Here is a 13,366-nt window from a genome sequence, read left to right on the forward strand (position 1 = left end):
GATACCGTCTACACACAGTGACACAGAGTAGATCAGAATGTTCAAATTAACATTTAAAAGATTAAAAAGGGACTTTTAATCAATGCAATTAACATTATAATATAAGTAAAGAAATAAAAGGTGAAATTGAACCTGTAACTTTGCAGTGCGTTATAAATAGGGGATTTTATCAACATAAAACGATTGATAGAATAGATGGATTCTGTATTGTAAATGGAACGGGATGAAGGGATGGTTATAAATATCGCCTTGCAACAGGCCACCAACGGACGCATCAGAGACTTATTCTGAGGATTCATTTACGGGCAGAGAACATGTCACTCACCCTACACGAGGTATCGCATTTAACGTCCCCATTCGGACGGGGTTACGAATTAATACACCTCGCACCAAATTCGATATGTTCACGACTTCATTCTAAAGTAACCTTAAAACCAATTGCTAAGATTAACGAAAACTTATGGAAGAGTAATGAAAACTTAATACTGCAAAATCTTTATAAAAGACGTCTTAAACCGTATACTGTAGATTGTATACATTAAAAGCCCTATAGCACTGAACAATAATTTGATACATTATCGGTTTGGAGAAATGTTCTGCATTACAGTTTCACATGTACATTTTGTACTTCCAACGTTTTTTAAGGATGTTTGCTGCTCTGTTTCAAAATAACTAGCTTTTTAAAAAGTCTGTTATAAATTGATACATGTAATATAAAAATAATTAATAGCTGAGAAATCGGAAGGTCCATGTCCTTGTTTTTGGATATAAGCAATTGCAAATTTGGCGGGAAATGATTCTCTCTCGATTTTTCATATAGTTAACATTTGCACCTTTTTTCTTTTAACATCTATTAAAAAATAACAAGGATCGTATGAGATTCTCAAAAAAAGGCTTTTAAACTACATTTAATTGAATTGTGAAAAGAAATGTAGGTCAAAATTTTGAATGGCACTACATGGAAAAAAACCCAGAGGATTCTGAATATTAGATAAACACATGAATAACACACTCCAATGAGACAGTAACCAATCGAAACAAATAACCAAATTAAATCTGCTAAAAAAAAAAAATATCACGAAATTTAATATAATCAACAAGATTTGAGAATCAAATATGTAACAAAAACAAAATAAAATATACCAGGATAATTTTAGTTCCTCATATTCGGCAGTTTAGTATGAAAGTTCACTTTTAGCGATGAAATGTTGAAAGTTACAGATTTGGTTTTTAACAACCTCTGCCATAGGGGATATACGTCAAAATGTTAGTGAATATCATGTTAAATATAACCATCACAACAATTTTGAATATATTCCTATCTATAATAATTCAAAATCCCGAGCGCGTCATTTTCAGATTGAAACATAAAACCAATATTTTAAGCATACAGTGGAATTACATGCTGCTTGTGAAAAAATGTGTCCCGCATTCCCTGTCAGACATATGTTCCGCCGCCTACAAGTTTGGACGTTTTAGTTTTTTGAGGTGGGGCCTTCGATACCGACCGGAATGAAGAGGATAGGTGAGGTGAGGTGAGTTTTTCAGGTATTAACAAGGTGCTAAATTAAAAAAAAAACAGTGTTGCAAAATTTTCTCATTGCAGTTTGCAATGATTATTCAGGATTGCTGCTATAATTTACACCAATAAAGAGAATCAATTAAAAAATAAAAGAGTCATGAAAAAACAGACAATATTTTGGTACTTCCTGTTGTCGTATTTATGTATGGATAATTGTCTGTAATCGTGTAAACATAGAGCATTGAGTAGAAAATCTTAAAATTGTCGTTGACAGTTAGAAATAAGGACATTTTTTCAACTGAAGATTTTATTCAATATTGTCCGTTATTTAGTACATGGCCTTGAGAAAAAAAAAACTATATATTGGTCCTCTGTTCTATCAAAATTCACATCTATGATAACTTTTTATCAACCAAATTACATCATATCAAGGTTACAACAATAATTCGATCTTGCAGGTACAGAAAGACTAACAAAGGAGTAAACAGTCGTTTTCGCACAAACTACTACCTGAGGGACCATGTGCGTCAATAGGTTTAAGATCTGATTACTGTATCATCCACGAGTGAATTCGTTTTCATATTTCATAAACAATAGCAAGTCTTACAGCGAGACACATCAGAGCGTCAGTGATAATGTCGAATGCAGCAAGTGAATTATAACTCGGTGTGCAGATAGATGTCTTGGTGATTTTATATTGTATTGATGGCTTTCATTCAGTGACAATGGGTGTCAATACATTATCTTTTCTTCAACACCTTAGTTCAATCATTTTTTTTTTTGTTGATTTTCGTGTTGTACAATGTTTAAATTAGTCTTCTGTGTACAGTCTTTGTGATGTTGTCTGACTAAAATGGGGTGTTCTGTATAGTATACATTAATGAGATAGCAACCAAACAACACAGATTTCTTAGACAGATGGTTTTTGATTGTCTTGTGTATCTTCCTTCCTTTTTTCTAAACTTTATTCTCAAATGACTCAATTTGAAAAGTGAGCTATACATATAAAACTTTAAAAGAATGACTTAGATAATAATTTCCACAAGATTTCAGCATACCGTGCACCCTTCAATGTTAGTGGCAAAAGTACGAAACTATAAACTTCTCACTTAAATTGTGTACTGTACTAATTTTACATTCGCACAGACGATGAAAAGCGTGCAGAAATCTGACAAACGCATTTCTCCGATTTTTTCTCTATCTTACTTTTTTCGACTGATTCTTTGAAAGGACACAAGAATGTCAACATACGGTCTCCAACAAAAGCAGGCGTCTGTGAAATATGCCAACGTCTTAATTTTTCAGAGTCTTCGAAAATAGTGATTTGATTCAAAAGAGACTGTCAAATTGCTTCAACAAAACAAACTTCCCAAACGATAATCAAGAAGTTTAACTAAATACAGCCATTTACAATGTTCTTAAATACATAAATATAAGGAGATGTGATATGATTGCAAATGAGACAACGATCCACCGGAGACCAAAAAATGAGGATGTTAAAATTATAGGGCGCTGTACAGCTTTCCAACAATGAGTAAAACTCAAATCGTATAGTAAGCTATAAAAGGTACAGGCAAGACAAAATAAGAAACATTTCAAATAAATACTAGTACTTTAGCTTATAGGTTTTGACAACTGAATAACCCTGCAACATTTATAACACTATTTATATCTACGTTTATCTAATGTAAACTTAATCTAATCTAAAAAAAAAAAGATATGGTTAAAGGGTTCAGGGTAGCCGCAATAATCAAGTGCACTGAATAGCTTGTCCCTTAAACATATATAAGTATATATGTGCATTTATGTAACTTTGTTTCATTTATCTGTTGAAATGATAGTGAAATTTTATGTCAAAAGGAAAACTATTTACTAAGCTACTTTTTCGTTTCACTGTCACATATGCTTATAACATTAAATGTTCAATTATGACTGTTTGTCTAAAACTATAGATTCATAATAAATATGTCAGTATTGTCATTTTTAACTTTTGATTTCTAAAGCGGATGAGATATAGTATGTTCTAATTGTAACAACATCAAAGAACATAAGTAGGTTCCGGTACTTTACTAGTATATCATACTGAGATGTACCGAATGCCATCACAAGAGGGATATAGATCGGCGATACGATAATCCGTGGAGCAATTTTTATTTTCATGTCATCCGTTACTTCTGCGTTTACTACTGCTTTTTTAAATGTAAAAATGAGAAGATATGGTTTAATTTCCAGTGAGATATCTATTCACCAATGTCCCAAGGACAAAGATCAAAGACTCAATCAACGAACAACTAACCGTAACAACACTACGCAGATAAAAGAATGATCAACACGAACACCATGAAAATACAGGACGAAGTCGGTTCTTCATATGTGGAACCTAACGTATAAACGTTGTGCTCTTCAAGCTTAAGGGTAAAACAATTTTCATAAGTTTAAAATTTTCAAGACTTTCCTCATGGAAGAAGGGAATGTAAAAGTAGTCATTGATTCAACGACAAAAATTATAAAAAAAAATCAGTAAATCCTTTGTTCATACTTATTTAAAATCTGTGATGAAATATAATTGGAATATTACATTGCAACTGGTTTATTCAATTGATCTATCTATATAGTGGAATTTTGTATAGATATATCATATTGTTGTCTGTCTAGCCCAAAAGTACGCTTGACGCCAACACCACATTAATTTCATAACAGTAATTAAAATTTTAATACCATGTAAGACAAATTTGAATCAAAGCATTGTCTTCAATAATTAAATTTTAAGTAATTTGATTTTTTTTTTATATAATTGATATATAATATATATTGGTTGATCTCAAACGTAGTAATTTTAAGTTGCCACACCTACTTCGCTAATTTTGCAAGACCCTCATGGGTAGTCAGAGTAGTTAAACATCCCTTGTAGTAGCCGCGCCTTTACCCTTGATCTTCGACGATTAACAACGGACGATAGAGATTTTGATAATGAAGGAATATTTAACAGGGGTCTGCTCTGTTTCATTGTAATCTAATTAAAATTCTGGTTCAAGATCTTACTGTTGATTTACAAAACTATTTTCCATTTGGGGAAAACATTGCATGCATGTTATGATTGACAGTTTTACAAAATATGTGTCTTAAATGGTATGAATATGTTGTACTTGTAGTAGAAATTCCGTCCTTTCTCCTCGATTTAGACATCTCTAGCGACTTATTTATCACCACATCTTAAGTTGCCCTGAACATTTCGATGGGTGCCATAAGTAGATCCTGAGAAAATTTCGATTTTTGATAAGGTTTGTGTCACCTGTTTAATACCTATGCCAAATTAGGGTTTGGCACAAACTTTTGCGGTTGACTGAACATGTGATATTGCGTGCGGGTTTCCTGTGGACACATATTTTTGATTTCATTTTGAACATGCTGTTGTTTGTTTTTATTGAACTTATAGTTTTTGATTATTATCATCTCTCCTTTTTAGAGATTCCATTTTTCTTAGTATAACCTATCTAGACAGAAAATAGTTCAAATTTGCGAAGAGGAGTAAACTTCTATAAGTAATCACCACGACGGGTTTTCTGTTGCATGTGCATTTCTGTTGGGTTACTGATAGTAATTATTGCCAAAGGGTAAATTTATCACGATTTTGAATTGACAAGAATGTTGGAATATATCATTGAGACCGAAAGACCAAAAGACATTTTTACTATCATTGTGTTTATCATTCTTTTCCAATGCTTTTCTAAATGAAGTAATCTATTTTTAAAATAATGAAATGGGAGAGTTGATTCATTTTCTCATATTTTGTACTATTCCAGTAGTTTCATATAACAGGAATATGAATTAACACGTACATGTGTTATCTAACATCATCATAAACGTGTATGATATTTAAAAACAAGCGTGTTACATCTAATGGCTATAAAATCTTTCCATTTTGTACTGACCAATGCAAATAAGTTTACTTAATCAGGTTACAATTCATGATGGTAAATATGTGTCACTTTATCATTTGGTCATCCCTTCTGATTAAACTAAACATATAATTGTTCAATCTAATTAAAATATAGTTCTCTGATTTCGTTAAACTCTACGAGCACGCGAGTAAATATGGATCAGAATTTTAATCAGATTGATAATTGTTTCGTTCACTTTAGTTGGTACAGCTAGTTGTGTTGTGATAACTTAGAAGATGCAGATATATTTAATGAATATTTATAAATATTTCACGAAGACGACCTACATCATATTCTGCAGCGTGACTTGCATAACTAATAAACACAGTGTGTCATCTTCAATTTTAAAAATGGAGGTGATATAAAATTGGCAATCAAAAACCATAAGTCGAATTAAACCAGCCATCACCATAGCTACAATGGAAAAAAAGACGAAAAAAAAGCAGTATCGCTCGCTCGTGGTAAAATATTTTGCATAAAGGGCCAACCCGTGGTAAAATCACAATAAATTCAAGCCCCCATGAATTATTTATTAAATAAGAAATACCGAACTCTAAGGCAAATTCAAGAAGGGGGAAGTCAATAAAACCTTACCAAATCAAACGCTCGACTATATCGAAAAACGAAAAGAATCGAAACAAACGCATGTTATAATTACCGTAGGCACAACACCCCAAGCATGCGTTTTGAATACCCTTGAGAATACAAGTTTTGAAAGACAAAATAATAAAATTCTAAATAGCACATAAACGAACAGGGGTCAAATATAACAGTCAAAACCTTAGTTCAACTATATAAAATGTATGCCCGAGTTGTCCGAGTTGCAACCATAGCTTTAGTAAAATAGCATTATCTTATGGGCTGGAATTTAAGATAAAAAATAATCATTTGAATACTTGGCGGATGGTCCCCATGGTGACTAATAGCCCACAATCAGAGTGCAGTCCTAGTTTCTAGAACAAAACGTTCGGTGCGATTTCTGTGCACAGTGTTTGGTAAAAAAAAATAATTTAGATAGACCGTAACGGTTTTGTTATGGTTTTTACTCATCAGAGTTTAGGAATTTTATTTTTGAAGTAAAAAGCTCGACAAAATAAGGTCTTTGTGTAGACGGACTCAGAGATTCAGCTGTTAGTATCTGTGAGTACTCTCAGATTTTCTGCTTTGTATCGATCTGATGAGTTAAGCCCTTTGCAACTAATTTTTATAGTTTTTATGTTGTACTGTTACACAACTGTCCCATGTTAGGGGGGAAGGAGGGGCACCTTCAAACATGTTTAAATCCGCCACATTCCTGTTGTGCCTATCCCAAGTCAGGAGCCTGTACTTCAAAGGTTGGAGTTGGTTCATGTCTGTATTATTTGTTATATATTTGGCCGTTTGTTTTCTCAAATCAATTGATTCATATTTTTCATTTCGGGGCCTTTTCTAACCGACTATGTGTTATAGGTTTTTCTCATTGTTGAAGGCAGAACGGTTGCCTATAATTGCTAACATCCGCTTCAACTGAAAATCGGTGGATAGTTGTCTCATTGCCAGTCATACCTCATCTCCTTACTTTTATACCAAAGAGGCATTACCGGAGTTCACTTACATGTAGATGCACATGACTTAATTTTATTAATGATTTTAATAATGGCTTTTAGCGTCTAAATAATACAGGAACGTAAACTGTTTAATGACTATCTTTATTATTTAGCTAAGTGCTGACCATCATCTTAGTTTTCTTTGATTGCTAGATATCCATCAGCACTGATATCACCATTGTTTCTGCAGTATTAGCATCTACAAATAGAAACAAATCTATTCAATACAGTGACTACTGGCGATAGATTATTGAAATAAATATTCGGGACTCTAGTCAAACCCGAGTTATAAGACCTATGTTCTAACGTTACAGTATGCATACTTTATATGTGCATCATTTAAACTCATGGAAAATATCCTTAAATAGTATGAGTTCAACAGCATTATTTATTTTTTTCTTTGCCAACGATTTACAATAGCTGTTAGAAAAGTAAAAATGATTAATATAGCATTGTTTGTAGTACCAACAATGTGGATACTATTTGTTGACATTCTCTATTTGACAAGTTGTGTATGTGTAAGGTGCATACTACTTAACAATGATAAAACGTTTTAGAAAAAACAAGCGAAAGTAAGAAGGGAATACTTGAATTACACTGCTGATATGATGACTAAAACGGAGCAAATTGCTGGTACAAAGTATAATGGTTGCATTTTTTCTTAATAGCATCAAACATATTACCTTTGTTGTAATTCCTGGACGAGCGGTTCCGAGTGTAAATGAATACCGGTGCAGGCCCTTTCTTTTCCCAGCTACAATGCCTGTATGTATCGGCTATAACAAACCACCCATAGTCTTTGGCACAACCAGCGTAACTTTTGTTAATAAGAAACCTCCTGTCTAACCAGTCTTTTCGCAGGTCACTGAAAAGTTATATGTTAAAATAAGGAGCGTTGATTGTGCGCACATTATAAGTGGAAGCGCTTCATACAAAATGTGTTTCGGTCAACGCTTTTACTCCCCGATAAAATTATAACATGAATCATTCAATTTTTCAATGGTGTTATTTTTTAAGGAAACAACACGAAGCTGTCAGACTAATTTGTAGATAGATATCTATATTGACAAATCCTAACAATAAGAATAGAATTATAAAATTAATGCATTTAAATAGTGGTATGCATGGTTTTCTTAAGTAGCTTTGGGTATTCCCTGCATGTTTAGTTTTATATACTTTGCTGCAGATAAAGAAAGTAGCTGATGTTTGCTTTTGTTACCGTGTCTCCTTGTTTTTATACTGTGAGTTATTATACATCACTTCATATGTCAGATTATGACATTTGTTGATAGTGTGATTATTTTTTTCTGGTGGATTGATAGTCACAGTAACGGATTTGTTTAATGTTTTAATCGGTTCAATTCGGTTAACATTTTTAAACAATGTAAAAATATAAACAACTTTTATTGTGCGTTAACTTAGTTCTTAAAATTTGGTTAAAACCAATACTTTCAAACATGTAATATGTATCATGTACCCGGCAATGGAAAAGTAATTCAATGTACTGCATGGCGCCAAATCATTAAAGCTGCTGTCAACCAAGTTATTCTTATTAAACCAGTTCATATTGTTTGTGTTTTTACCATTGAAAGTCATCCACATCACCCTTTTATTGCTTTTAAATAGTTCCAATTTAACCTTAAAAAAATGGAAGCATACATTCTTATTGGGTTTTCTTTATGATCATTTGCCATATCCTTGTAAAACTAATAAACAGTACACACTAAGCTTTATTAAAATATAAGGACTGTCTTTCCTGTATAATGATTGTACATCCACAGTCAAATCTGGTACAATCAGGACATTTTGAAATTAACACAATTGAAAAAGAGTAGAATGAAACTGTCAAACTAGAAGTGTTCATAAACTTAACTGCTAAATTTATTAGTTGACACAATATCGAATATTAGATATAATGCTGTAAGTTATCTATTATTTCAAGTAACAAATCTGTCAACATTAACAAATAAAGAAATGATAATTTGAATGTTTTTTCTATTAACTTACTAATTCAACTTTCCCCCAATTGTCAATAAATCTACTTCTAAGGTGAAAACGTCTACCAATATGTGGGTAGAATGCAGGGATTTCATTCCACATGGATGGTGTCCGCCATGCATCGTACACAGATTTACCATTACCAGCAAATGCCACAAATATCGGAAAATAAACTGAAAAATTAAACAATATAAGTGAAAAATAGCAAATACAAAAACTTATATGAAAAAATTAACACAACTGGCAAAACAAACAAAAAAAAAAACAATCAAAAGTCAAAATATTTGCATTGGTCAGATATAAATTATTAGTGTAATCAGATAAAAGAAATCAACAGTTGCTAAATTGAAAATTGAAATTAAGAGTTCCAAATGCATTATCATATTTTATCTTACCTCCGCAAGAAACAATTTTAATTAGCACAAACACGAGAAGATATGTAAATAATGTTGACATTTTTTGTTTTTTGTGCATTTTCTGTTATTCTGAAAACTGTATGATCACAGTTAATTCTTGTTAAAATAATCAATCGATATTTTGTAATATTGAGTTACGAAATAATGTTGAATTTCCGTGCTGTGCTTAAAAACAAACACAATTTGATAATGTAATTCTGAGAAGTCGACATATTTTATTTGGAAATAATTTGAACAATTCAGTTCATTCAGTTATCGAATGTAGTGTAAAATATAAAAATGGATTGTCGAAATGAACAACGGTATTTCATACATGTATGACGAACTAACTTTACCAACTACATGTATAAGGTTGAAAAAAGTTTCACTAACATGATCACTCGGCCTACAGATAAATATGCACACAATTAAAACATTGATCATGCAATATACTGTTTTACGAAAAGAAAAGAAAAAAGCTATTTGTCCTATTTTGAGCAATAGTAGCATTTTACGAGTTAAAGAGTTAATAAAATGAAGAAATCTTCAAAATGAAAAATATATGTTTTGTAAGAAGTAACATGCGAAACATATAGGATCCGTTGATATTTTTCTTTTTATTTTAATTAACTCGTTTGATTCTTTGATCTGTGTTAAAGATGTACATCTTTTTTTTTAGAAAAGATTACTAAACTCCTCCAGAGAACGGATGGATACCTTTTTATCTATATTGTATAGAATGCTTCAAGTAGTAAATGAATATAAGGTCCCAACATCTTCCCTTACGGATTTGTTGTATTCATACTTTTATAAAATGCAGGTTTTGCCTGGGAAATACGACTTCGTCTATGCTACATTTAATCATTAATGACCAGTGGCAGATTCGGGGAGGGGGGAGGATAGCATAGAGGGCGAACACCCTTCCCTTTGATCGAAAATTTTATGGCATAAAATCGTCAGAATGGGTTTTGCCTCGCTTTGCTCGTCTCGATTCCTACTATTTCGAGCGATGTTGCACCCCTTACCTCGAGCCCCTGACAGTATTAAAAAGCGATTGTGTAACACGTAGTTATTGCAATCCAAAACTCTTAAAAGAACCAGTACAAGAGTTGATCGTGTAATGATTGTGTGTCCATTTAAAACGATCAACTCTAGTACTCTATACAGATTCATAGATTATCTGCCTTTGATAGTGTATTAACAAATGCCTGTATCTTACACATATTTGCAATCAGGGTTTGTTCCTAAACAAATAGCCGCCTTCTTAACCTTGAATTCTTTTTAAATATTTTAGAATTGAACAAATAATGTCAATATGAGATGGTGTACGACCTCGATCTCTAATAACAGCTATATATGTATTACACATGGATCAAACGAACATTGGAGAATAACTTACAAAAGCGCAACTCTTAGAAATTTTGAAAGGTCAATCTGACACAAGAAAAATTTTTGGAGACCTAATTAAAATGATTTGTAGGAGAACTTACACATAATTCATGATATTTCAATAAATTCATCATAGTTACCAGGATTAAAATGACGCGTGTTTTGTCTACAAAAAAACTCATTAGTGACGCTCGAATCCAAAAAGTAAAAAAGTCCAAAATTAAGAACCAAGTTGAAGAGTATTGTTGACAAAAAACTCCGAAAGGTTTTGAAAAATGCAGCTATAGCAATCTGTTCCTGAGGAAGAACCTCCTTAGTTTTTTCCAAAAATCTACACCTGCCTTCTCGGAGACTGTACTTATATATCTTAAGAATCTTACAACTTTTAAAAATGTGTCAGTATCAAAATAACTTCTGAAATGCCTTGTCAGGAGTGTATGTAATCTTTTACAAAACAAGACGACATCTTGTATATTGACAACTTTCCATTTGTCTTTATTTAAGCTCAGACAAAAAGGCTCAATCTCAAACCTCAAATATTTACAAAATGTTAACGACACGTTATACGTTACATAATTATGCATCGTTATGTGTTGAACAATCAATATATTTTAAATCAACAGTGATCATTTGTGATTACCATATGGAAATTCCTGATATGTCTGTAATCTAAAGACATCGTGTATTGTCTTCATTTTGACAGCACCACCATATTTATAATATTGACCAATTAAAATCATGGAGAACCAGCAAGGACCACTGATACGTGTCTTTACTTGTGACCTGCAAATAAATATAAGGCAATGTTAACGAATTTTGTCTAAGATACGGACAATAATGATTTCTACCTGATAAACTGTCTTTACCAACGTACGTGTACAATAATTAGAGAGGTAAACATAATTATTACAGTCTTGAGACTATTACAATGTTTTTTAATTGCATGCCTCAAACTTATCCGACAATAGATATTCAATTTCACACGACATCAAATTGAATGTCTTATATTTCAACTGCACGTATCTCTGTATCTACGATTGCTAAAGAAACACAAAATTGACTTTATCATTTAAAAATGTACAAATGTCGTCCGAAAAGTTTATTTTCGACTTATGGGTTTGAATGTATCTTTGGTATCTTTCGCATCTCTTATACAGCTACCAATATACTAGTACAAAATTGGAAGTTTAAATGAACATGCAGTACTACTGATCCGACTTCTAACATACCGTGATTTCATATTTGATAAATTATCAAGACATTCAAAACAAATGTTCTCTTCTTACTCCTCCATCAAAAACATAGAATTTAAATCAGTCTTAGGCATGTTCTTGCAGCGTTTGGTTTCAATATTTAATTTTGGGTTATACATCCCTTACATCCTTAGATGGATTTGGCTACTAAAGTATTTTTTATGTCAGTTTTGGTCATATAGCTCTGCAATTGTTTCGGTTCTTATAAATCCTTGGCTTTCAAATATTCGGATTTAAGCGTTCCTGATGAAGGTAAATCCAGAAAAGCGCCTCGGACGCATCCAATTTATAACATGTTGTTTTTCATTATTTTTTCCCCAGAAATTAACAACACTATATATTTGTTGCTATCAAAGTGAACGCATTGCCTTTAATATGGTCTGCTATCAATGGTATTCTTTTTTTCTCCCTGACTTGAGAATTTGTCAAATTCATATACACTGCAGTATTTGTAATCTTCATGTCTTTTTAAAAAAAACAGAATACTGTAACGGTTTAAAACGAGTTTCGTACACTCGTACCAATATTGGAACATACACAAGTTGCTTTTTTAATGACTGCACCATTATTAAATGTCCATTGTATGAATCTTACAGCACATTTTTCGAGCGATTGTTTATTTAATGACAAACCCAATATATAGCTATATAGTAGAACAGCTTGAAGTATAAAAGATTTTTTTTATATATTTTTTAACACTGACATTGTCGTTAAATTAGTTAAATGAGAAGGCCAATTAACCAATGAAAATTTATAAAAAAAAATAATAATAAAAAGAACAATTGTATTATCTATAATTGACAGCGATATATTTACAAATCAAATAAATCAACGAAATAGCAGATATGCCATAACATATAATAAACTGTTTTATCATTGACATAATACCAGGAAATGTCTGTTAAATTTGTCAAAAAAGAATGTCTTTGAAATATTCAAGGCTTTAGTACAACTAAGTTATGTTTTCGTATAAACCATTGTTTTTAAATATCTTTAAAATATACATGCGGCTTGAATTTCGATTATGTTAATTCAGATAAAATTTAGATACTCTTAACTGTCGAAAATATTTGCTTCTTCGTAATTCCTTATTATATAGATATCTGGAAAAACACGCACTGGAATGGTTTGATGTTTTTCATATATGTCTAACAAATGCATTAGCATACCTAAACATGTGTATTCAGGAATCACGTGACGTGTGCAATAAATCGGTCTGATATTTTTTAACTACTGCTGTCAGTTGACTACCGGTAATCTAGCTTCTGACCAGTGGCAAGTG

The 13,366-nt window shown here is 32.0% G+C and overlaps 1 protein-coding gene across 1 annotated transcript; it reads right to left on the reverse strand.

Moving 5' to 3' along the window:
• Nucleotides 1-7,134: 7,134 nt before the first annotated feature.
• On the reverse strand, nt 7,135-9,582 carry LOC127726295 (uncharacterized). The gene is made up of 5 exons (XM_052233617.1): nt 9,443-9,582; nt 9,057-9,220; nt 8,527-8,687; nt 7,733-7,914; nt 7,135-7,248 (listed from the first exon to the last, which is right to left on the reverse strand). The coding sequence occupies exons 1-5, from the start codon at nt 9,519-9,521 to the stop codon at nt 7,199-7,201; spliced, it is 636 nt and encodes a 211-aa protein (XP_052089577.1). The 5' UTR covers nt 9,522-9,582; the 3' UTR covers nt 7,135-7,198.
• Between the last annotated feature and the right edge of the window lie 3,784 nt (nt 9,583-13,366).

This window comes from Mytilus californianus, unplaced genomic scaffold (genome assembly GCF_021869535.1).
Source record: "Mytilus californianus isolate M0D057914Y unplaced genomic scaffold, xbMytCali1.0.p SCAF_17, whole genome shotgun sequence".
In the NCBI taxonomy this organism is placed as follows: domain Eukaryota; kingdom Metazoa; phylum Mollusca; class Bivalvia; order Mytilida; family Mytilidae; genus Mytilus; species Mytilus californianus.

Bases quoted from the DNA above. Each gene is read 5' to 3' on its own strand.
- LOC127726295 (XM_052233617.1), bottom strand. From the start codon at position 9,521: ATGCACAAAAAACAAAAAATGTCAACATTATTTACATATCTTCTCGTG. The intron at 9,221-9,442 runs GTAAGATAAAAT...TTAATTTTTCAG, and splicing joins TAAAATTGTTTCTTGCGGAG to TTTATTTTCCGATATTTGTG. The intron at 8,688-9,056 runs GTAAGTTAATAG...CATTTTTTTAAG, and splicing joins ATTGGGGGAAAGTTGAATTA to GTTAAATTGGAACTATTTAA.